Source organism: Neltuma alba, unplaced genomic scaffold (genome assembly GCF_004799145.2).
Source record: "Neltuma alba isolate B1F8T4 unplaced genomic scaffold, ASM479914v2 tig00005508_pilon, whole genome shotgun sequence".
Classification (NCBI taxonomy): Eukaryota; Viridiplantae; Streptophyta; class Magnoliopsida; order Fabales; family Fabaceae; genus Neltuma; species Neltuma alba.
Window position 1 is genome coordinate 100,503 of NW_021634138.1, and position 23,799 is coordinate 124,301.

The 23,799-nt window shown below is 36.0% G+C and overlaps 3 protein-coding genes across 4 annotated transcripts; 1 reads left to right on the plus strand and 2 right to left on the minus strand.

Annotated features, from left to right (window-relative positions):
* The first annotated feature begins 45 nt into the window (after window positions 1–45).
* On the plus strand, window positions 46–6,632 carry LOC114747922 (protein FLX-like 3). 2 transcript variants are annotated; one of them, XR_003740423.1, is made up of 6 exons: window positions 46–210; window positions 518–1,070; window positions 1,182–1,327; window positions 1,664–1,737; window positions 1,819–2,057; window positions 6,352–6,632. XR_003740423.1 is itself a non-coding variant. In XM_028936264.1 (5 exons), the coding sequence occupies exons 2-5, from the start codon at window positions 529–531 to the stop codon at window positions 1,900–1,902; spliced, it is 846 nt and encodes a 281-aa protein (XP_028792097.1). In that variant the 5' UTR covers window positions 46–210; window positions 518–528; the 3' UTR covers window positions 1,903–2,232. The 2 variants fall into 2 exon arrangements, 1 of the variants encoding a protein (XP_028792097.1); XM_028936264.1 differs by lacking the exon at window positions 6,352–6,632 and having other exon boundaries at window positions 1,819–2,232.
* A 2,633-nt stretch (window positions 6,633–9,265) lies between these two features.
* Window positions 9,266–13,371, minus strand: LOC114747913 (phospholipase D alpha 4). Its single transcript, XM_028936255.1, has 4 exons — window positions 13,021–13,371; window positions 12,071–12,631; window positions 10,317–11,511; window positions 9,266–9,827 (listed from the first exon to the last, which is right to left on the minus strand). The coding sequence occupies exons 1-4, from the start codon at window positions 13,105–13,107 to the stop codon at window positions 9,385–9,387; spliced, it is 2,286 nt and encodes a 761-aa protein (XP_028792088.1). The 5' UTR covers window positions 13,108–13,371; the 3' UTR covers window positions 9,266–9,384.
* A 5,208-nt stretch (window positions 13,372–18,579) lies between these two features.
* Window positions 18,580–23,669, minus strand: LOC114747912 (inactive protein kinase SELMODRAFT_444075). Its single transcript, XM_028936253.1, has 9 exons — window positions 22,970–23,669; window positions 22,657–22,811; window positions 22,479–22,573; window positions 21,269–22,296; window positions 20,719–20,879; window positions 20,375–20,451; window positions 20,145–20,292; window positions 19,699–19,848; window positions 18,580–19,058 (listed from the first exon to the last, which is right to left on the minus strand). Exons 1-9 carry the CDS (start codon window positions 23,148–23,150, stop codon window positions 18,840–18,842), a joined length of 2,214 nt encoding a protein of 737 aa, XP_028792086.1. The 5' UTR covers window positions 23,151–23,669; the 3' UTR covers window positions 18,580–18,839.
* Window positions 23,670–23,799: the final 130 nt, after the last annotated feature.

Consider the following 23,799-nt stretch of genomic DNA (forward strand, 5'->3'; position numbering starts at 1 on the left):
ATCAGGTAAAACGACATCGTCATATCCTCCGCCGCAGATCCAATATTCCCAGGTAAGGGAAGATGGCCTAGTGGAGGCACCTCGTTTGATTTCATCGACCCTCCTTGCTGCAAATTTCGTCCCCTTTCACAACTTCGCTTTCCTCCGCCACAACCCTCAGGTCCTCGTGTTCCTGTTGGAGACTCCCTTCTTTGGATAAAATAATCAAAGGTTCCAAATTCTTCTTCGTTTTCATTTATTTATTTTGATCTTTTGTGCCGATGAAAAACTTGCTATTCTGCTTCGTTCTTTGATTGTTCTGTAATTTCTGAAGCTCCTTTTTACGTCTTTATGAGAATGTTTTCCGTTCTATTTCATTTTTAATCTCCTTTTGTTTGTAATCTCGTCCATTTTGTGTTTCATCCAGCTTTGCTACAAACTTATGTCTTGTTTCATTCTTTTACCATTCTGAACGATGGTTTTAGTGTTCAATAATCAGTTATTCAATATAGCGGTGTGTTTGTGTTAATCTTTTTAGGTAACTTAAAAATGGCTAAACGTAGTCGTGGTCAGAGGGAGAGAGAAGTCGTCCGTGACCGCCGGGGATTTTTGCCTGAAGGCCCTTTTCTTCGTGAACCACCCATGCAACGACCGCGTTTGCCTCCTCATCCGGCTATTTTGGAAGAAGAACTTGAAATGCAGCACGCAGAAATGCGGAGGTTGATAGCTGATAATCGGAGGTTGGTTGAGGATCGAATGGCATTGCAGCGGGACCTTGCAGCTGCAAAGGAGGAGCTTCATCGGATGAATCTTGCCATTGTTGACCTTCGTTCAGAACAAGAGCTGCGTTCGAGGGAGTTTATTGAGAAGGGACTGGAGTTGGAATCTGAGCTGCGGGCGACAGAGCCTTTGAAGAAGGAGACTACACAATTGCGAGCTGAAGCCCAGAAACTTAATAAACTTAGACAAGAGCTTGCAGGCAAAGTTCAGACACTCACCCAAGATCTTGCAAGGTTACAAGCTGATAATCAGCAAATTCCTATGCTGAGGGCCGAGATTGAAGGCCTGCATCAGGAGCTTATGCGTACTAGGTGTGTGGTTTAATTTCTAAAGGAGTTTTAATTTTGAATGTTTAATCTCTTTCGTGATGTGCAATTTCGCAAAACTGCTTTAAAATGATTTTTTTTTTCCAAAATTTTTAGAACCATGGTTGACTATGAAAAGAAAGCAAGCGCGGAGTTGATGGAACAGAGACAGGCAATGGAGAAAAATATGGTTTCCATGTCCCGAGATGTGGAGAAATTACGGGCAGAGCTGACTATTGCTGAGGGCAGACACTGGAACGCAGGTATGGGATGTTTATTTTCTTTGTTCATTGCTCTGCAGATCTTTGATGATCCTTGTGAGATATATCATCATCGTGTCTCTTTAGTTGGTTAACTTTTTAGCAATACTGTTATTAGAATACTATTAAGTTGAAATTTGGATTGAACAAAATGTGCTGAATAATTGGAAAGTAAACTCATTCAATTCGAAGACCTGGAAGGAGGCATATATTGAAGCCCTAAATAACAGGGTGAATATTAAAATAATTTTTACCAGATGAGACTTCTCGTGTAAGTGTTTATTGTTGCTCTATTGTACATCATGGACTTTTTCTTGTCTTGCTTCTTCATTTATCAAGGTGGGCCTTATGGTACAAGATATGGTGGCTTGGATTTACCAGTTCCATATGCCGATGGATATAGTTCTCATATGGTATGTTGTGCCCTCTAATTAAAATTTAGTTTATTCTCAACTTTTTTGGGTTTCATTTACGCTTCATGTGCTGCTGTCTAGGGCGGTGCTGAGAAAAATCCATTGTATGGACGAGTTCCTCCTTCAGGGGGACGACATGAGAAGCCTCACACATCTCGCCGTTGAGATATGAGTAATTGCTGTTGGAATGAACAAAGGCACTTCCTTCATTTATGGGAACATCGGAATCTGAGATGAAACTTGAAGTTGCTTTTTGTGTGCTTGCAGCATCAAGGGTCAATTATCTGGATATGTTATTAGTCCTAAACGACATATATAAGGTTTTAGACTCTTAGTGTTGCTTTTCTTTTAATCCTAGGTACTCTATTGCTGCAATACATCTTAGTTTATTACTATGATGGAAATCTATGTTTCAATGATGGATAGTTTTCCTTCTTACTGTTGTTAATGTTTTTTTTGGCCCGATTATGAATTTAAGTCTTTCTTCTCTATAAAGTCATCTTTTCTATCAGTTGAATTGGAACCTGGAAGGCCTTGTTTAGGTTTTTAACTCCTATGTGCTGAATCATGTGTGCTGAAGTTCATTGTACAGCAAGTATCTCATTCTCAAGCATTAGAAGACTATGTAGTTTGTGTCCTTGACATCAGAGTTCCTGGTTGAAACCTAGACAATTTAAATGAGCTATGCTGTTTGATACATTCCATGTTAAGCTATGCTGTTTGATACATTCCATGTTAAGGAGTATGAATGAGTGATTTCCGCTTTAGTCTAGCATTTGGTACCTGGAAATCTGGTACTGAAATTATCACCATGCATAAGTCTATAGAGGATTAATCTTTTGTGTTTATGTATTCTCGCTGATTTAGTAATGTAAGCAGAACAAAAAGTTGCGTGTTGCCAGAAAGCAGAGTGTATTTTCTTTTAGGTTAGATTGATATATATATATTTTTTGGGTTACTTTAGGTTAGATTGATAGTTAATGTATATGTGACTATTCCAAAACTAGATTGGCCAAACATGTGAGTGCTGATGTTGGTGGCATGAAAGCTTTCATTTGGCAGTAGTCAGTGTGATCATGGAACTGAGAAGGGAAACAACCTGCGTACAAGTTATTGAGAAATGGGAATATCAATTTGTGGACCGCTTTTATTACTGACAACTTCCTGGCCGTGCAAATGAGATGTCCTTTTCTCAGACATAAAGTTGCCTTCTTGATGAGGAGTTATGATTTATGGGACTTTCTTGGTTCTACTTCTGGGGAAGATGTTCATATGATTGTGATCTTGGGAGTGTTTAGGTTGACATGTATAAGCATCTTTTGCTCCTTAAGTTATCTGCTGATGAGACCTGGAAATTGTCTATATTATATCTGAATAATAGGAATGCGTTGCTGCTCTACCTACCCCCTGGGTGATAAGAGCAAATAGTGACAACATTAGACTAATCTAATGTTAACCCAGGTATTGGAAAGTCAAGGAGATAAGGGAAATAAAACAAAGCACAGAAATAAGGAATCTCCTGACTTTTGAGAGGCCAGGTCCCCTCCATGTCCAAAACAGTAGCTTCCTTCGTCTCCTCCTGGTGCACACAGCCCTAGAAAACATCTTACTCAGCCCTTGCAATGTCGGTAACTTTGTTAGCCTCCAACTCAGCATTCCAGCCAGCATTGGTTGTTGGGCCTATGGTAACCTTCCTTCTTGGCCTCATTTCCTATCAATTCTATGATTGGGCCTCCTCCTTGAGTAGACTTGGCCCATAAATGTACCAGGTCCATCATCTGCTAAGTTGCCTGTAGTACTTTTTTTTTTTTTTAATATTTTTTTTAAATACAACGGAAAGAAAAAAAACAAGGAAACTAAATAAAGTTGCTAGAGTTTAGAATCTCTCCAAGCATATCAGGACCATAAGTTTGAAGGCCCACATTGCCGTTATGACCAAGCTTAGCAAGGGAGTCCTCCAGCTGGTTTTCTTCTGTCGGGATGGCTTGCATTTCCACATTCCAGCTTTGAGCAAGCAGGCTCTTGGCCTCAGCAACGACATTCCACTCAGAATGGGTACCGTGAGTGTCATTTCTAACCACCATTCCAGTTGCCTGTAGTACTTGTAACTACTGCTTTTTGCTGGCATGAGAAGAGGGCAATTTAAGCATATGCCCTGCTGCTTGGAGTGGTGTTTATCTGTTTTCTTTGAAAAAATGCACAGCTGGCCTTGTGTCTTTGAGTAGTTTTTGAGAATTTGTTGCACGCTAATTATGTTGATCTATTGCCGGAGGGTTGCCAGAAGCATAATGCACTCGCATGGAGCTGTTACAGAAGTGTATAATGCACTGCCTGGTCTACACTTGAAATCTGATTATTTAGTTAGATCTTGGCAGATGCAAATTATTAAACGGTATGAACAATGACATCTGAAGGCTTGCTGCTAATCTGAAGCTCGTAGGCAAGTATTCTGCTTCTTGGTCTGAATGATGTAACAAATATGGAGCTGTGCTTTGCGTGATCATGCTGAATATTATCATGTAAGGCTCAATAACTGCATTTTAAATTTAATTGTTGCTCATCTAAATTGAGCTATAGTATTAGATCATCTTGACATTTGTTTCAAGTATGTCATCTAACCGTAAACGTCAGTTTAGAAGGATAGCAAGGAACTTCAAATCCTAATTTAACTGGATCAATATTATAATTTATTTTATTGATTAAATTATACAATCCAAAGCAGTGACCTTTTTCCCTCCATTTCTTTCTATGAGATTGGCCTTCTTTTTTATGATACCGGGAAGAAGATCGTACAGGTAGCAGCCTATCTTCTTTGCTTGCAAGAATAAAGAGATCTGATCGGGTTGTTAGTTAATTTTCCATTGGGTCTGCTTTTGGAGTTTTCTGGGGTTTGTTAGACAAACCACTTTCTGAAATAAGATATTCAAATTAGTTTTTTGGGATTCTTACTGATTCTCCTTCCACAACCGAAGATTGACCTTCCTCTTGTTAAGTTGGCACAAGTTTTAGATTATGTGGTATTGGTGGACACCTCTGATGGTCCACATAATGGTCCTCCTGTTTGCATTATGCTGTTATTTTTGGAAAAAAGAAGGGAAAACCGCATATCCTAATTTGGAATGTGAGGCTAGAGAAGTAATTGGATGGTATCAAGCAGTGGACGATGTGAAAGAGCGCCTATGGTATTATGGTTTTGTTGCTTGCTTGGAGCTAGCTGAAAAGTTGTAGGATGATAAACCTTTCTTATAGGTTCTTACTGGCCATTCTCTTAATTAGCCTTCTAGTATTAGCAAGAGGTGTCGATCTTAGTTTGTGCAGGTGACAATCCATGGTGAACTGTGAAATCATTTAATATTGTTTACTGTTTCTGGATTTGGCAACCTCCTGGTTTCCCTGGAGCATTGGTAGCTGAAGCCTCAAACTAATGTGCTTTCTTTTATCATTCTTCTCGAGTAAATGACTGAACTTCTTTGCAGTAAAGTCCACTGGTTGTTACTGTTTTTCTCAGATTTGCATTTGGCAGCATTTAGACTTGGATGAAGGACGTGAAACTAGGGCTGGAAATGTTTTAGGTCAAAATGAACCAGTTATTAATTTTTGCTGATTTGAAGTAGTTTGAACTTGTGCAAAGAAAGTCATTAGAGGCTCTAATGAGGGGAGAGTTAAATGGATAGTTTTTAGTCTTATGAAAGAGATGTAAAGGGAGACCAGGAAGGACACTCAAGTAAGTTATCAAATGCGATCTCTTCATGAAAGATGTTTATTAAGAGTTGTTGATGGAGCATAATAGTGTCATATGACTCGTGAAGCTGACTTTACTTTATAGGATAAGGGAGACCAAGGACACCCAAGGAAGTTATCAAATATGATCTCTTCGTGAATGATACTTCTAAAGAATTAGTTGATAGAGTAATAATAGTCTCATTTGATTCATCTAGCCAACTTCCATTGGTAAGATATGGTTTGTTTCTCGTGAACAAGTTTTGTTGTTAGGGGAACATGAACGGTCATTTTCCTGGTAAAAGCAAAGTCTATTGTCCTTGGTGATGATCTTAATCTGATTTCCACCCAGACCGGAAGATGTGGATGTACATCTCAATCTGATTTCCATCTAGGCCAGAAAATGCGGGTGTACGCGTCTCTTTTATCAAGCTTTGATGTGATTGACCACATACGAATCTTCAAAAGCTACTGGGATACTCAGTAATGTATGTGATGGATGCTAGGGATTTGGAGATTGTTGAAGATATTTATGAAACCTATTGTGGACTTCTACTTCACAGCTTAAGATTTTGGGATGAAGTGGTTCATTACATGATATCAAAGAAAATAGGAGTCTTTTTGTAGTCTGCTTTGTGTGGTGCTCAACTTCTCATCATTACAACATAAGGCGGTTCCCGCATATTGGTTTATGCGGGAACTGGCCCCCGCATATTGGTTTATGTTGCATTTTTTAATCCTGCTATTATTTTGTTATATAACATCACAAATTATGCTTTTCAATCGTCTTTTGCTTATGATACCTAACTATGAATCTTTTCTCAGTAATTAATCTGCATATTTGAGTCACTTGCCATTTATTTGAATCTAATATTATGTTTATTATGGATGCAGATGGGAGACTCGTAATCCTGTCCAACACTGGATGATTTGAACAAATCTCCTATTGGATTTCAATAGCCTTCTGATTGTTTCATGGGGAAGCTTACTCTGGGCTGAACATTTCGTTCAGTGATGCAGGATGTGGCGTGAATTATATTTTAGTATTCCAAAGACTACTTAAATATCGTTCATGCGACAAGCCCATCAACAGAAATAGGTGACATAGCTCAGCGCAAGGTTAATGTGGCCATAAAATGTTTGGTTGTTGCTAAGCATGTCACAATAGATCATGTAAGCAGTATTACCTCCGGTTCTTTATAGGAGCTAGTTGACTAAGTTGGTTAGATTAAGAAAATTAGTTAAATTAGTTATTTGTAATAAATAAGTATTGCCTTTTCTAAAATATTTTTGCTAACAAATCAAGTATATTGGCTAGAACTATTATTATTACAAAGACTATTTTGTCAAAAAATGGATAAATATGAGAGACAAAATGAATTGAAGTCTCATGCTTAGGACCAAAATAAAAGTCAAATAAGCTCTTATATTAAGGATCGGAGATAGTATGATACTGTGGCTACTTAGGAGTGTTCTATTGCAACTTGTTTAGCGGCAGTTGGATCGGTTACTTCGCTCTGGGCATGTCACCTCCCCATTTCTGTTTATGCCTGTGTTAACGGGCATGATGTGAGAATATTATTAAAAACAAAACATTTCTTGAAAAATTAAGATGAGATGTCTGTCAGCAAAGTTAAGTCCAATTGGTTCATAATTTATAAGGTTATGAGTTTAAATTTTGTTGTTGATGTGAGAATAAACCCAAAAAAAACAGAGAGAGAGAGAGATGTTGGACCATGGGTAGTCAATTGACAAAATATGTCTTTTATAGACTAAAATGTCGATTCAGTTGATGACATGTTTGGCCTCCTAGTGATGGATAAAAAATACCTTCCTGTTGAGTGTTGATAGAGTTATTGAATTGATACTATGAAGGATTGGCATTGCTCTATTGTTAAATACTGTCAATTATCCGTCAAAAAACGTAATTATAGAAACCCCAATAGAAAGGGTAGGCATGAATGGAGAATGAAAAGTGACAGCATCGCCGTTCTATGTGCTTGCACTTTTCTTTCTGGTGGTTTTTGGGGGGGGGGGGGGTTTATTTCTTGTATATTTAACTTCCATCACCAAAGGGAAGGGGTCTCATATGTCACTGTCCAGTGACTTCTCAAGAGTCGTGTAAAGTTATGACGACTGATTGAATCGTAGTCCCTTTTGATATTATTGCATTGCAAATATTATTAGTTCACTGGGCGGCGGATTCTGGGTAAATCATTCAGAATATTCATTTGGATGCTTTATGTTTGGGCTTGCTTGATCTTTTGTGTCCTTCAATGATCTCATACTGCCGCAAGATTTTCTCAAGCCCATAATCCAATTGCCTTTTTCAATTATTTAACTTACAAGTGATCAATTTTATCAATTTCTTTATCTCCCCGTGAATCGTATGTTTGCAATAACAGGGGGCGGAATTTTCTCAACTCCAATCGACTATATAGAAAATATATAAAATAAAATAATAGAAATATATTATATTAAATATATAAATAAATATAAAAAAGAAATCTAATCAAAAATATATACACTAAAAAATATATACAAATATATACACAAATAGATCCAACAGTATCCAATAATATATCCAAGTAATAAATAACATCATATAATTATTTGAAAAGATTTAAGAAATTGGTTATCTAATGCCATTTGAGACCCTTTCTCAGCATTTTTTTCTTATTAACAAACAGGAAAAAATAAGAAAGTTTAAATACTTGAGAAAAACTATATTGGAAGGTTAAAAAAAATACCTGGGTATAGGTTCCCCCGCATTAAATTTCAACATCCAAACCCTTCCCAGCAGCATTTTTTTTTCTTTTTTCTTTTTTGGCTTCTTTGCCATGGCGTTAGTCATACCCTGAGTAGTCTATGCCTCAGAGTTTTGTTACAATATAAATTAAAGTCTATCATAAATAATGATTTTGGGTATTCTCTATTTAAATATTACGTCAAACGTGCAACAGTTCTTTGTAAGCGTTAGTTCTCAGGCTTCACAAAAAATCACACGGTAATTTTAAGTAGGGACTAAAATACTCCTCTGGTCCTTAATATAGGACTTAATTCTTGAGTTGATTTTGGTCCTAAATATAAGACCCATTTATCATATTTATCAGTTTTCTCTAAATTAACCCTATGGATACTCTCTCAATCATAATTAAGTAGAAGGGGGAGAGTGGGTATTAAGAAAGATAATTATGGTGTTTTAGGAAAAATGTTCACTTTTCTTATAATTAACCAACTTACCTAACTTTCTTAATCTAATCAAATTAGTTAAATAGGTCTTATATTAAGGACCGAAGGAGTATTAACAATGTCCTTGTACTTATAATGTACCAAATGGCATTCTCCTTTTTCATCAACCTTGTTTGTTACCTTCAAGATCTTTAGAAGCATTGCATAGTTGCGATATTAAGAATTGATCATTTAAAACATAATGAGTTTTATTTTTTTAAAAAAAATAGTATAAGTTCAACTATCAATGAATTGTACATAAGCTCAGAGCTATTTACAATATTTAAATAAATAAAATATTATACTTTCAGTGTTTCAATTTTATGGAGGATTTGGATTGGTTCTTTAATTTTAAAAAGTTATTTAGTCTTTTAATCACACGTTGGCAATAAAAAATAATAACATTGAGATCTTAAATATTAATAAAGTATTTTTAAAAATTAATATATTAAGTTTAATTTTCAAAATAACCATAATTATTATAAAAAATTATTATTTAAACTTAATAATTATAGAAGTAAAGTACTAAAAATGTAAAAAATAAATAAAACAATTGTATAAAATTAAAGACCGAGCGTATACTTTATACAAAGTTAAAGAATCAGAAGTACTTTGGCTTGAGATAAATATTCAAATTTTTTTAAATTATGCTATTCTAATGTCTTATTAGTCTTTCAAAGCCCATGTGTTGTGAGGCTAAGTAGTGGAGATGGGAGGCAACACCTTCGATCTCTTCCCCTTCACTGCACATTCAGTGTCAGGAAAACGACCCTCACACTCATGCACATCTAATACCAAACCTTCCCGCGTCACCTTCAAAGGGTAGCTCACCAGATGAATGCCTTCCATATCCACAATTTCTTCGCCGCTGTAGATTTCCCACATCCGATCTCCGATCGATCGCATTTTCCGAACGCATTCCAAACTCTCCGGCTCCATCAACCATTCCTCTCCGCACCTACTGTGCTCGTACCACAATGACATCCTGTACGCGTGAATCTCGCCACGATTGACCGCTTGGTTGTTGGAATCCGCATCTTGTGATTGGTAGCAACCTATGGCTATCTCGGTGTCTCTTTGCCCATCCATGGATCTCTGGTTCACGTTGGCTGACCCTATCAACATGTACAGGTCGTCCACTGCAAATAACGGTCGAGAAGGTGGTTAGATCTTCTTACTTGTCTGAGCTTTGGAAATGGGTGGTTGTGTGGTGAATGAACTTAAATCAGGTATTTACACAAGTTTCAGGTAGTCCCGACAAGAACAAACCTTTATCGTCTAATTCATTTGGCTGTTTTAAACTTACTATTTTCGTTAGATTTGCACGTTTTGAGATTAAAGCAAGAAAATGCGTTTTTGGTTTGCTTCTGAGCCGTCTGATGAATATTTTTTCTCAGGCTCGTTCAAAGGCAAGATGAAGTTTTGGTTTGTGTCTAGTCTTCCATTGATTGGATTTGTTCACAAAAGATACTAATATATTGAGCTTCATCCCGCTAGCCTATATAGTTCAATATCTAAAGTCGGATTTATTCAGTGAAAAGGGCCATTTTCTTCAATTCTACGTAAAAGAAATAATTTACGTGATGAAAAGAGGTTAGTGATTTAAATATAAGGTTAATCTTTCATACCTATCATGAGCTTGGAGTGGACATACACCATGAACCTTCTGCTCTTTTGGGCCTTCCAATATTGTGTTTCAGGATGAGGAGAATGTGGTGGCATGTACTCCCCTTCTCCCTTCTGTTCCCTATTTGCCAGGCAAAAGAAATTCAAGTAGTCTCTTGGGTGCCCTACTTCCCCACTCTCTTGTATTGCTTCTCCAACCAACCTATACATCATTGCAATTGTTTCTCTGGTCCAATGCAGAATTTCCTGAACTGTTTCACTTTCAGGTAATCCTTCTGGCCACATTGGAATCACTACATACACTGCAAACCTCTCCTTTGCTTTAATCTTACTCACCACCTTGAGTGCTATCTCAATGGGAATCAAATTTATGCATCCACTATGCCTGTCTTTGTCCCACAAATGGCATCCCCCAACGAAATACTGGTTTTCAATGTATATAAACCTATCAGCTCGCCTGATTGCTTCAACATAAGCATCATGGATGCTCCTCTCCACAGTAAGCTTTCTAAACAACTGGTAAGCAGAGATATGGTCAATTGACCTATATACTTGAACTTTCCAATTCCTCTCAATAGGAATGCTTGAACAAGTTTGGGGCATGAGGTTTGCTAAGGCACTTGCAGGCACTAAAAGGGAAGGATCACACTGCTTTGTCCATCTTTGCTCGAAATTTGTTAACACATCCCAAGCAGCACCACCTATAACACAAGCATGAGCATCATGCCAAGGCGATCTTGGCCCTCCTTTGTTAAGGCTAGCTCCTGCTATATTTGTCTGATAGAAATCATAGCAATGGGATTCGCTATTTAGTGTTTGAAACAATGAATGCTGCTCTGTGTCATACCTGCCATCACACAAATCTAAGCCACCAACAAAGCTTATAATTTCTCTATCATTCACAGATTTCGGTGCTTTGTCATCAACGGTTATAGTCTTCTGATGGTGAGAAAACAATGTGGGGAACTTATGGTGTAATCTGGGACACTTTCTGCATATAACTTTCGTATGTTTGAAGTATGCAAAAGCATCCTCATCATGAGTATTCATCATACCCTTGTTCTTCATAAATGACAAAGATGTTTCATCATCCCAAACCATCACCCTCACTGCCACTCCTTCTTCTGCCTTCCTTTTTAACAGCTCACCAAGCTTTACTCCTCTCGCATATGGGATTTCCGTTTCAGGATCTCTGACCTGCTCCAAAAGCATATAGATTTCTAAAATAAATATAGAATGAAAAAGGGGGCGAATTACTCTATTGATTCCTATTCTTCTCAAATTTTAATTTACTCTTTATAATTAAAAGTTTGTAATTTAGTTCCTACTTAAACTTTAATTTAGCTTATGGCCCGAAGAAAAATTTAGTTTTAGTTCAATCCCTGCTGTTCAACCTTCATTTGGTTAAATTATGTGGACAACCTTAAGCCATCTCGATCTCAGATTATATATAATTCACATTAACTCGCTTGAGACACTTTGATATGGATGGCATCACGTCATACTTCTGAGTATGGGTCATATCATTATCTATCTTACTGTTGTTCTTAACATAAATCGCGTATATTTGAGAATTTAGAAGACGTATGGTTTATTGCATTAATAAAATTTAATAGCACCAGGAATCCCATTTAAACTGTTAAGCTATATTGACGGAACTAAAATTTGATTGAACTTGTGAAGACTAAGAAAACTTAAGCCAAAAAAGGAACAGAGAAAGGAAAGAAAAGAAATTCTGGAATAAGATAATGATTACCAGAACCATCTTAGGATTGAAGGACCACCCTGCAATATAAACGAAGTACTTTGCACCCTCAATGGCTTTGTACACATCCTCCCATAGCCTTCCTGGAGGTCCACAATGATCAAAAGGAGGTTGATAAGTGAAAGAATGGTGAGCATCATGGTAAAGCTTGACCTGACAATTGGACCTTTGTGGAAACGACGCATCCCTTAAGCCATGAAATTCCCCATCCCTTAGCAGCTTTTCCCAACTTGGTTCAAGCCCTGCTGGTTTGAACCATAATAGAAACCTTAACTTGAGTTGAGGAATAGGTTTTCCATTTTCCATGTGGAGAGGGAAGAAACCATTGATTAAACTTTCTTCCTTCAGTAACTTCTGAGCTTGAATATGAAATCTCCCCAATATGGTGCATGATGTTTTCAATGTGAGGATGATAATCGAATCTGCTGGGTGAGCACATGGGATCTGAAAGGTTTGATTCCAAACACGATCTCTTTCTTGACTCGTCGTTGCTACCTTTTTGTTGCCTAGCTTGATGGTCACATATGCAGGTTTCGCATTTGCACGAATACACTGACCAAATAACAAAAAAATTGTAAGAGTTTGCAGAGAGACACTACAAGAATTTCACATTATGGCCAATGCAATTATGTAATGATGAGCGGAGAGATTCATGATTAGCCTCGTTGAACTTTGAGTTCTTTAAAAATGGAAAAGCATGCTCTTCAATTATCAATCTTCAAGATTTGAACCTTTTAGCTCATATTGGATATGTTTCATCAAATTTTATCATTTGATGTTTCCGGATGAATCAGAATTAGTGTAGCAATGGATAGAATATGATCTTGAAAGGTGACAGTTGAGGGAAGTTTAATCCCATTATCAGTTGAATTGGTGTGTGCAAATGACATAAAGGAATTGTAGTATATGTTTCCATAGTAGTTGTATTATCTGGAGCTTACATTGAAGGGAAATGCTGGTGCATGAGGAGTAGCATTGAAGATGGTGGCTTCAATTGTTCCATGGAGGAGCTCAAGTTTTGTCTCCATTGCCTTGACCTCAAAAATTGCACGAGGGTGAAATTTAGAGAGAGAGGGAGAGCTGTCAATTTTGTTTTGACTTAGAGGAAGTGTAAGATATCATTACTGGTAAATGCAATGAAGGTCATATATAAAGGTAGGTGAGTTTGGTGCTGCAGAAGAAGCAAAGGGAATCTTGGGATGCAATGGAACATTCACCAGTTTGGAAAATCTTGTGGACTTTCTAGTTTCTAGCCGTGATGGCACAGCCAATCTTCAAGTATGTCCATCCCAATTTTTTGCTTCAAGTTCAAATTTCTAAACCTTGATCACAGTTTTGCTTGCTTAATAAGATTAAACTATATCGCCTGGTCATGTGTTTTCTCTGTATTTTTACATCATTCACTCGTCACTCAAGAAACTGCTGATTTTATTGGTTTTCGAGGAGACCAAATCTATTGGAGAAACATTACGACAGTAACAGGGTGATAAGTTATTACTCCTAACTCTCGGGAAGATTCAAATCCTCGTATAATTCCATCGACCTTTGCAACAGATACTAACGTCTAAAGCTATAAACGGGACTAAATCCATAACCTCCTATTTAGAGGAGAGTTTTCACACCACTAGGTTATAAGAGGTGATGTATATCAAGGGAGTTTGAATCTTAAATCTCTACCCCATCCCACACTCCCCTTGCTATATAAGCTAGCTTCAAGTATTTGATGTAAAACTCCCTCTTTAATTCACGGCTTAATTTAAATTAGTAAATACATTTTGAAATTTGTTTCAGTTAAAGATGATCACACAAGGCCATGGAGTTCTAATTATTTCAGTCAGTATTATTGAATCAAATAAGCACCTTCTTATGGATAACTTGGATCCGATTTTCTCTTCTACATGTCAGTTCAAAAAAAACGTTTTATAGCCAAATGTTCACTTAATAACTCTGTAAATGGACTATTAACTTAAAGAAGTAAATGATGGCTTTCCTAAAATATGAACTTGGTTATCACTTCTCCACGTTTAGTGACTCCACTTTTGGGTAAACACAGATTTGAAAGAAATATGGACCTGAGTTGCTAGCGGCGGCTGAAGTCTCTTTGAAGGTCAATTTATTGTCCACTCTCACACGTTGTGCTTTATTAATAATAAACAAATGCTGGTTAACGTATACGAAAATAATATGAAACCCTACATTTTATAATGATTCCCTTTTTTTATTTGGTGAACTGTAATGAATCCCTTTTTTCTCTCTTTATTTTGAGTTTTCTTAAATTGGATGTGTGCCTTGGGGAGCATGGCGTTGTCTTGGTGACTAAAATTCTAAATCGAGAATATGAAGAATACACACACACATATGCATGGTTACTTTCCTTAGTCAGTCATGGCGTAGGCAAGTTTACAAAGAGAACTCAATTTAACCCAAAAAAAAAAAAGCCACGGCAAAGGTGTAAAACTATTTTTTGGATTATTTTAAGTAATCAAATAATTCAATAATTGGAAGGGGGGAAAGGATTAAGAATAAAAGTTGAATTATTTACGTTAATTTCTAACTTTTTCTTCCTCACACTGTCTATTGTGGACCTGAAACTGATTCATATCTCATTACAACGATCTAAATAACGCGACGCAATTATATTTTATCAATAATCAAATGATATTCTATCTTTCTTTCTTTTTTTTTTAATAGGCGTTATGCCTGCTTTTCTTCTTATATGATCATTTAAAATTTTTTTTTGGGCATAATAACACATTCATCTCAACATCATTCCAATATAATTATAGCTCATTGATAAATTTATTTAAATTTAAATGCCTTTTTGTATTGAAAACATTTAAGTCACTGTGCTAACCATGGCATACGAGTCGAAAATGTTTGTCCATCTTTCTTCGTTTAAGATAAAATTGTCATCTTTAATTAAAATAAATAAATTAAAAACCATTCAAATTGGATTTAAACAGTAGATACATGCATTTGCCTTTAAGATAAAGTATGGAAAGATCAATTTTTTTCAATAAAAAAAGATCAATTTCTTTTTATTTAACATGCGCTTGTTTTCGTCCCTAACGAGCATTTGCGTGCCCTTGTTTGAGAGAATTACAAGTTTGGAAAAAAATTACTCCCCCCAATCCCAACAACTACCGTCCCTCTTTTGTCCTTAAATATAAACAATATTTACAAGTTATCTTAAATTTATGTAGCAAATTTCTTATTTTACCCACATTCTCTCTTTCATAATTCTCTTTATTATAATAATTTTCTTATACTCTCTTCCCCATAAATAAAGATATTTTGGAGAAAAAAACCTCCAATTTTCACACATTTATTATCTTTAACTAATTTTAACTAACTTTTTGATCTACATGATAGAGTGTAAGACTACCTATAAAAAGGGACGGAGAGAGTATATAATAATGATAGTTTAGGGTCCTGTGCGTGAGTGCACGCGTACATATATATATATATATCTCAATTTTTTTGCGTCGAAAAGTTAGTTTATTTGTTAATATAACATTAAGTACTCTCTTTATCTTTTTTTATAAGTAACCTTGGACTCTATCATATAGATAAAAAAAGTTAGTTAAAATTGGTTAAAGATAATAAATGTGTGAAAATTAGAGGTTCTTTCTCCAAAATAGTCTTATTTATAGGAGGAGAGTATAAGAAAGAGAATAACAAAATTATTATAATAGAGTTATGAAAGAGAGAATGTGTGATGGAAAGAAATGATGGTTTGAGAAATGAGATAATAAATATATTGAGTATTAAAATAAGTAATAAATGAGGCAAAATAAGAAATTTTTTTTACACAAATTTAAAACAACTTACAAGTATTATTTATATTTAAGGACAAGAAGGGGATAGTAGCCATTTATTTATAAAAAGGGACGGAGGCAGTATAATTTAACCAACAAAACGTATTCCTAAAAGACCTCGTTTAATTATTTGCATTAGAAATGATTTACTAATTAAAACTCTTTTTATTATGTACAGTTAATAGAAGTACTACCTCCAATCCTAATTATAAGAGCTAATTGACTAATTTGAGGAGATTAAGAAAAGAAGTTAAGTTAGTTATTTGTAATGAATAGATGTTGTTTTTCCTAAAATATCCTTGCTAATCAAATACTTTAGTTAAAACTACCATTGTTAGAAGGACTGTCTTAGAAAAAAAATGTATAAATATGAGAGACAAAATGGATCGGGTTTTATATTTAGGACCAAAAGAAAAGTCAAATAAGGTCTTATATTAAAGACCAGAGGTAGTAGTTTACAAAAAAAAAAAAGTTATAAATCTGAAAATACAGTGAATTCGGGCCTAACATTATTGAAGTGAGTATTAAAGTACTTCAACTAATCTTAATAAGACCAATTTGGGAAGATAATTAAATATATGATATATTAATTACTTTTAACTGTTTTTCTTTATTCATGTCAAACTTATATTTATGGCCGACTGGAACTCTTAAACTTGGCACATCAAAAAAAAAAAAAAGGACTCTTGAGGTTCAAGGGAGCATAACATAAATAATGGGCTCCTTCCAATCCAAATATAGAGCTCTTTGAAAATGGCCCATGTCATAAGTTATTTGGTGGTGGGTTATTAACAAAATCCCCCCCCCCCAAGATATTGACCTATTGCAATTTGCTTGGAGATTTGAAAGATAATGTAATATTACCTCCAATCCTAAATATAATAGTATGAAACTACATATTATACTTAAGGGTAGAGGTAGTATTTATTTGGACTCTTAAATATTTATTTAGTCTTATTTACATGTTATTTCTAACATATTTTTTTTGGCACAACTCATAGTATTTTTAATTTACTTTGGATTTGAGATTAATCTTTATCAGGCCAGAAGCGTTAAGATTAAAGCTCTCCTAACAAGTCTGATTCTCCATATTCGAACTTGTGTTCTCTTTCTTATGAGAGTGAGACTGCTTACCATCTCAATCAACAACTTGTTGATTATTTATAACGCAGTTTACTAGAACTAAGGAAAAACTCAAACATCATCTTGCTTTAAAATTTAATAATTTTTCAACTTTACATTTGTATATCTTTTTTTAAAAAATAACAATCTACATAATAATAAATAAATAGTAAAACAATATATTCATACTCAAAATTTAATGATGTGATTTTCAAAAATTATCTCTTTATCTTATAAATAAGATTAAAGGAGTATAGGCCAAGTCATAAAATGTTTCATTTTCAGAAGAAGAAAAAATTAATAAACTAGCTACCTCTTAATTTTAACATGATAATCAAAGGCGTCTCGTCATATGAACTAGAAAATAGTTTATTTACAGAACTTCATGCAGCACGAAGACCTGGAATAGGTTGTCATCAAATTTTGAAAACAGAGAACAGACGCCACTAATTTCTGGGACATAGAGACAAGGGGAAGAACAGACAGGATTTTTAGGGATAAGGTGAAGAATAGGATTTTGTCTTCAGTCAAAAAATGCCATAACATGTGAAGAAGCGACATTTGACATTTCCTATTAATAAATGTTGCAGTAATTAATTCTGAACTTCTCGGGCTTCTTGTCATCATCAGCCAACTAAGATTTTATCTGTCTTTCATCTTTCAAATTTCAAAACTTCTGACAGTTCTTTTCCCCCCCAAAATCACAATCAATGCTTGCAGCTTCTATCACCATCCCTGTCCGTGAGCTTTAGATCCTCACAGCTCTTTATTTTGACACTCATAAATAATACTCCCTCCGTTTCTTATTATAAGAGACAAATAACTAAATTACGTTGATAAAAAAAATAGTTAAATTAGTTGAGGACAATTAATGTGTAAAAAGTATAATATTTTTTCAACAATACCCCTATTAATAAGGAGAGAGAGTATGAGAGAACAATTAAATTATTAAAAGAAAGAAAAGTGGGAGGGAGAGAGAGTATGAGTTGGAAACAAAATAAATAGAGGTAAAATAGGAAATTAATACAAAAAAATAAAGACAACTTTTAAATGTCTCTTATACATAGAAACATACCATAAGCATCAAATGTCTCTTATAATAAGGAATGGAGGGAGTACTTGTCTTGTTTACTTAATTATTAAATTAATTTTAATTATAAATATAAAATCTAATTTTTATATTTATTAATTTTTTTAAATTACTCTTATTAATACTTTCTTATTCATAATCAAGTAGAAAAAAAATAGAATATTAAGTAAGATAATTATCCTATTTTAGAAAACAAAATATCATTTTTTATAATTAACTAATTTATCTAACTTATTTAATCTAATCAAATTAATTAAATAAATTTTATATTAAAGTAAGAGTACATCTAAATACATTGCAAAGGCATGTAGCCCTATCCATTTCTCATGAATGAGGAGGGTTCATGGGGCAATTGCTTATGGATGTAACCACATAAAATCAGAATTCAAGCATGCATACACATGCAGCCTTTAAATGGGAGAAAGATTGAGATAAAAGAAGCATTGAAGCCTTCTGGATCGGGCAAGCCATTTAAACAAGGCCATTAGGCCGTGACTTTCTTAAGGAATTTCAAAAGCATCTGTATATATTATCTCCTAACCTACTTTCCCTTCCCCTATTATAAACACAGATGCAAAAATTACATGACGGCATTGCAGAGAAACGGGAAGCCAAAAACCACCAAAATAATAGAAGCGAGAAACATATTTCAGGCTTCTAGCATGTGATCATGCAGTTTTTCAATGTCAGCCTACTTTACATATATCACCATCTTCACATGGAAGTTCGCCTAGGCTTTGTCCCTTTCCCGGTAAGCAGACCTGTATTTCTCCAGAGAAAGCTTTCCACTGAATGAAGATTCCAGGGGCTCATCCAGCAGGGGACCACTGTAATGATGCTGCATCTGCTGCTCTGCCCAGATCCGACCACTCCGGTTCCCGGCATCATAACCAGCACTTGTTAGGTAATTTGCCTCCATGACCATGTCACCCTCGAGCATTCGCAGAACCTTGAGTAAGGAAGCATACACATGCAAAACAAGTTAGCAGAGCAAACCAGATGTCTGAATTTGAAGTGAAATGCGAGGGTTGAAGATTTTAAATATTTAAACTTAATAATTGTTTCCAATGATGCCGCATATTTCTTATATATAGTCATTCAGAGGTGCACCAACTGAATTTCTACTCATGTCAACTTTATATGTAGCCACCAATCAGTTCACACAACTCGGTCTCGTTAAAAATTGTCTCTATCCATGTCACTTTTGGCACAAAGGGAGAGAAGGGAAAAAAGGTACGTGCAGGGGACCAACCCTGGAAAGGGAAAATTTGGAATGCAGTTTTTAGGTGTTTTAAATGAGATTTTCCGACAGAATTACGACACAAAGGAATCGTTTAAAGCCATAAATAACATGACCGTTATTGGCAAATAAATGAACTTCGCCTACATCTTCTCCTTTTGGAAATAAGGACATCTTGAGACAATGATTAAGAAGACAACCTGAGAAAGAGGATATGAGATTATACCCCATTGACTTCTACAACGGTCAACTAGTTAAATTAAGTCCAGTGAATCATGGAAATTGTTTGATTAATTAACATACATCCACTTCCTAGTTCTGAAAAGATATGTTCAAAGTTTCTCTTTACCTGTGACATGCGAGGTCTTGAATGAGGATCTCGCCGTATGCATAATGAGGCAGCATGCAGCATGCAATAGACCTCATTTTCCGAATAGCAATTTCCCAGCCTCGGATCAATCAGTTCCTCAATGGCATATTCCTCTAACAGGGGTCGCGCCTGTTCAATATCCAAATGCTCACCATTAACCCAAGGCTAGACATCAACAATAAAATATACTTTTTGTCTTTCCTTTGTCACTCAGTGTCATGCTTCTCATTGACAATATATAAAATTAATAGACCACCAAATCAATGACGAAAACATAAATAAGAATTTCAGAAATAGGCCCAACTTAAAAGCATGCAAGATTATACATCGTTATTATTAGTTAAGTCTACTCTTTCTTTGCAGACCGAATCTAACAAAATTATCATACTAAGTTAGACGCTGTTATCCTCTAGGCTCTAGCTTACCCATTCAGTAAGACACTGCTGCCCTTTAGGTCGATTCAGATCCACAGCTTTCCGCCCAGTAACAAGCTCCACTAATACCACTCCAAAGGAATAAACATCAGCCTTTTCAGTGATTTGGCCACTTTGAGCATATTCTGGAGCCAAATACCTATATAGAAGCAGCAAAGATTGGTTTCAAGTCCACGGTTGCATTGAAAAATAACTGAGTATTACAAGTTTACAACACTTACCCAAACGTTCCAATGACTCTAGTTTCCACTTCAGTGTCTCCATCAGGCTGCCACCTTGCCAGTCCAAAATCACCAACCTAGAATTCAAAAAACAAAAAATAAAGAACTATTAGAAGAGAGACATATCTGATGCACCTCAGAATATGGCTTATACATTATGGCACACAGTCTGTAGGATGCTCTGATAATCCAAACATTTTATTCCACAGAAAATTCTTAAAATGTTAGATAACCTATAATTACTTAGCTCATTGACATAATGAATAAAGAAAACATAATTATGGAATAATGGTGACTTTTATTTCCATTTCTGCATTATATAAAGGAGTCAAAAGATCCAATACCAATGGTTCAAAATCATGGGTGATGAGAATATTATTTGGGCGCATGTCCCGGTGGATAATGCAACCCACTCTGCATTCTTCATGAAGATATCGCAGCCCTCGAGCAGCTCCAACAGCAATTTTTTGCCGTGCAGACCACTCTAATACATCCCGTTGTCTCCCTGAAAAATTACAAGGCACTAGCTCAATTGTCAAAGGATAAAGAATGGTAACATTCATACATAATAAATCATCATGGCGTTCATCACAAAGTATCTGACTATCTAGGATTTTGCATGTCTGCAGTAATAATGACAAAAAAGATCACGCTCCATCCCGTTGTTTAGATATAATGGTTAATTACTATCTCAGCATACATTTAGCATATCTGATTTCATTTCCCAATTAATTAGCTAATTATGAGATCTTCAATTATAAGTATAATAAGCATACAATAACTCATTAACTGACGGACTACATTTATACTGCATGCTCAATGACCTCAACAGTTTCAAGCCAATAAAAACATGTATTGTTCCTTGACAGCATATGGTATAAGACAAGAAATTACCATATAAATGAGAATCTAGTGATCCATTGCATATATACTCATAAACCAGTAGCCTTCTCTTATCCTCTATACAAAACCCAATCAGCATAACAACATTTCGATGCTGGGCACAGCTTAAGACTTCTACCTCTGAGCAAAACTCATGATCACCCTGAGAACTTGCCAATTTATGTTGCTTGACAGCAATGACTTGCCCATCCGATAGAACCCCTCTGTGAACAGATCCAAATCCTCCTTCGGCCAAGAAGTTGGCTTGTGAAAATCCCCCAGTAGCAAGCTCTAACTCAGCATAGCTAAACCACCTTGGAGGTTTTCCAAAAACCGGTGCTTTATGTTGACATATTGAGCATAATGGAGGTGGACCAGGAGGAGCATTTCTAGATAATGCTATTGCATCTCTTACATTTCCACTGAAATCCAAGTCACTTCTAGAGGTCGAAATTTCAAATCCAGAATCTCTCTCAAGCCTGGAGAGCTTTTCAAGCAAGGCTCTGGTTGTAGATGTTTGAGGCTTCTTATGAGATCTCTCAGATCTTTCATCTGCACATTGAGATGATCGTTGATGCAGAAGCATTTCTGAGATCCAAGGCTGGAATCTCAAGCTCGCTGAGGATGTGGACATATTTTCACTGTCTGTGTCCGAATTAGTATCATCAAGTTCTTCATTTTCCTTAATTGTCTCCTCTTTCTTTAATTCACCATTTATCTCTGAGACAAAAAATGGTGAAGTTCCAGGGTCTGAGCTTGAAACTGATGAGGTGCCAGCTTCAGTTGCAGTAAATGGTGTCTCTTGCTCCGGGCTGCTTGTTGGGGTGACAACAGGTGCTTTTATGGAGTTTAAAGATTCGCTCTTCTGTTTGGCTTGTTTTCCGGGCATTTCTTTCTCAGAAGGTAATGGACTGGCTTCAGGATCCTTCTTTTGCGATCCAACCAAATTCAAGCGGAGAACTTTTGGTTGAGATCGCTTCATAGCAACAATGTTGCATTGCAATTCTTCCATGCAGCGTTTTTCCTCATGTTTGAGATCTCTGCAAAATAAGCATCAAGCCAAGAACCATCAACAAACATTATAAGAATCTCATAACACATAGTAAACCAGAAAGAAGAAATTAACTCGTGATTACATTTTGTAGTCACAATAGCACGCCTTTCTGAACAGAAAATATCTGTTAAAAAATGTATTTATAAGGAGGGGGAAAAGGACGATTACTTGTCCAAGACAACCCAACTGGCCTGGACTTTCTTGGCCTCTGCAGCTACTCCTCCACAAGGAGATCCAGGTACAGTTTGAATCTTGACATTTATCTGTTTGGAAAATTTGTATAAGAGGGGTAAGCCGCCAACATTCAATATGCAACAGGCTCTAATATATCAACGCCACTACTAACCTTATTTGAATCATAGACATCATGAAGCCGAAGGATCATCTGGGAGCAAGAATCATTGATATCGCACTTCTTCTCTGAAGTTGTTCCCGAAGGAGACTTCTTGTTACCGCTGGCGCAGTCACCAGCAAATCTTGGAAACATCCATAATCTTCTACCTGCGTATTCACAGACTAAATGTTAATTGCACGTGTGGAAAGCACCGGAAAGGTTCAATTACTTGTCAACAACACTAACAAAATTGACATATCTTATGTAACAGAAGCATAAAACTCACTTGTAAAATAAATTAAATGAAAGAGAGAGACAAAATTACCTGAGCTTTGTGGAGGCAAAACCACTAACAAAATAATGCAATCCCCAGGTTGAACAACATGAGTTAGAGACCAGACAAGAGCAGTCTTAGGGATTTCCTTCGATGCCTTAACGGCAACAATGACCTTCTCAGCACCATCAGAATCTTTTTCTTGCTTCCCTCGCTTCTGTTCTCGATTCATGAGCACCAATAATCCTCAAAAGCAAGCAAAATGTCTTGTTATAATAGTTTATCAATGAATAACCATTAAAGCATACGTTGGTAAACAACAACTCCAATATCTGCCACTAGGACATTAACACCGTCATGCCAATGAGAGAAAAGAGCCGCACTTAAACCCACTTTCAACTTTCTCAATCTAGCTTTTTCTGTCACGAATAAGAGTGCTTCAGTAGTACGGTCAAAATAATAGTAGCAAATCCGTGAACAATCAGATGCCCTTTTGGCTCAGAAAGCAAGAAGTTGCAGTTCGAAGCTAAGAGGCCACAAATTTGATGTATTTCAAGGCTTTCTTCAAATTAAGAAGATTCATAGCACTGTTTAGCATGAGATGTAGAAGACACAGGAGCCACAGGAGGCCTTCCAGTCTAGGACACTAGAATGCGATTGTGCCTTCAAATCAGCAGGTCAAAATATTAGAAAGAAGCAGCTTAAAAAAGGAGAAATGGATGTGCTTTGGATCCAACTAGTTGGCTCCACTATCGATTGAAAACACTAGTTGGCAAAGATTCCACAACACAAACAGTATATATCTTCATCTTCCACAGAGAGAACGTCAAATCAACACCAGTAAGACTGAAGGTAGACGCCGTTTTGTTTAGCTCTCTGGG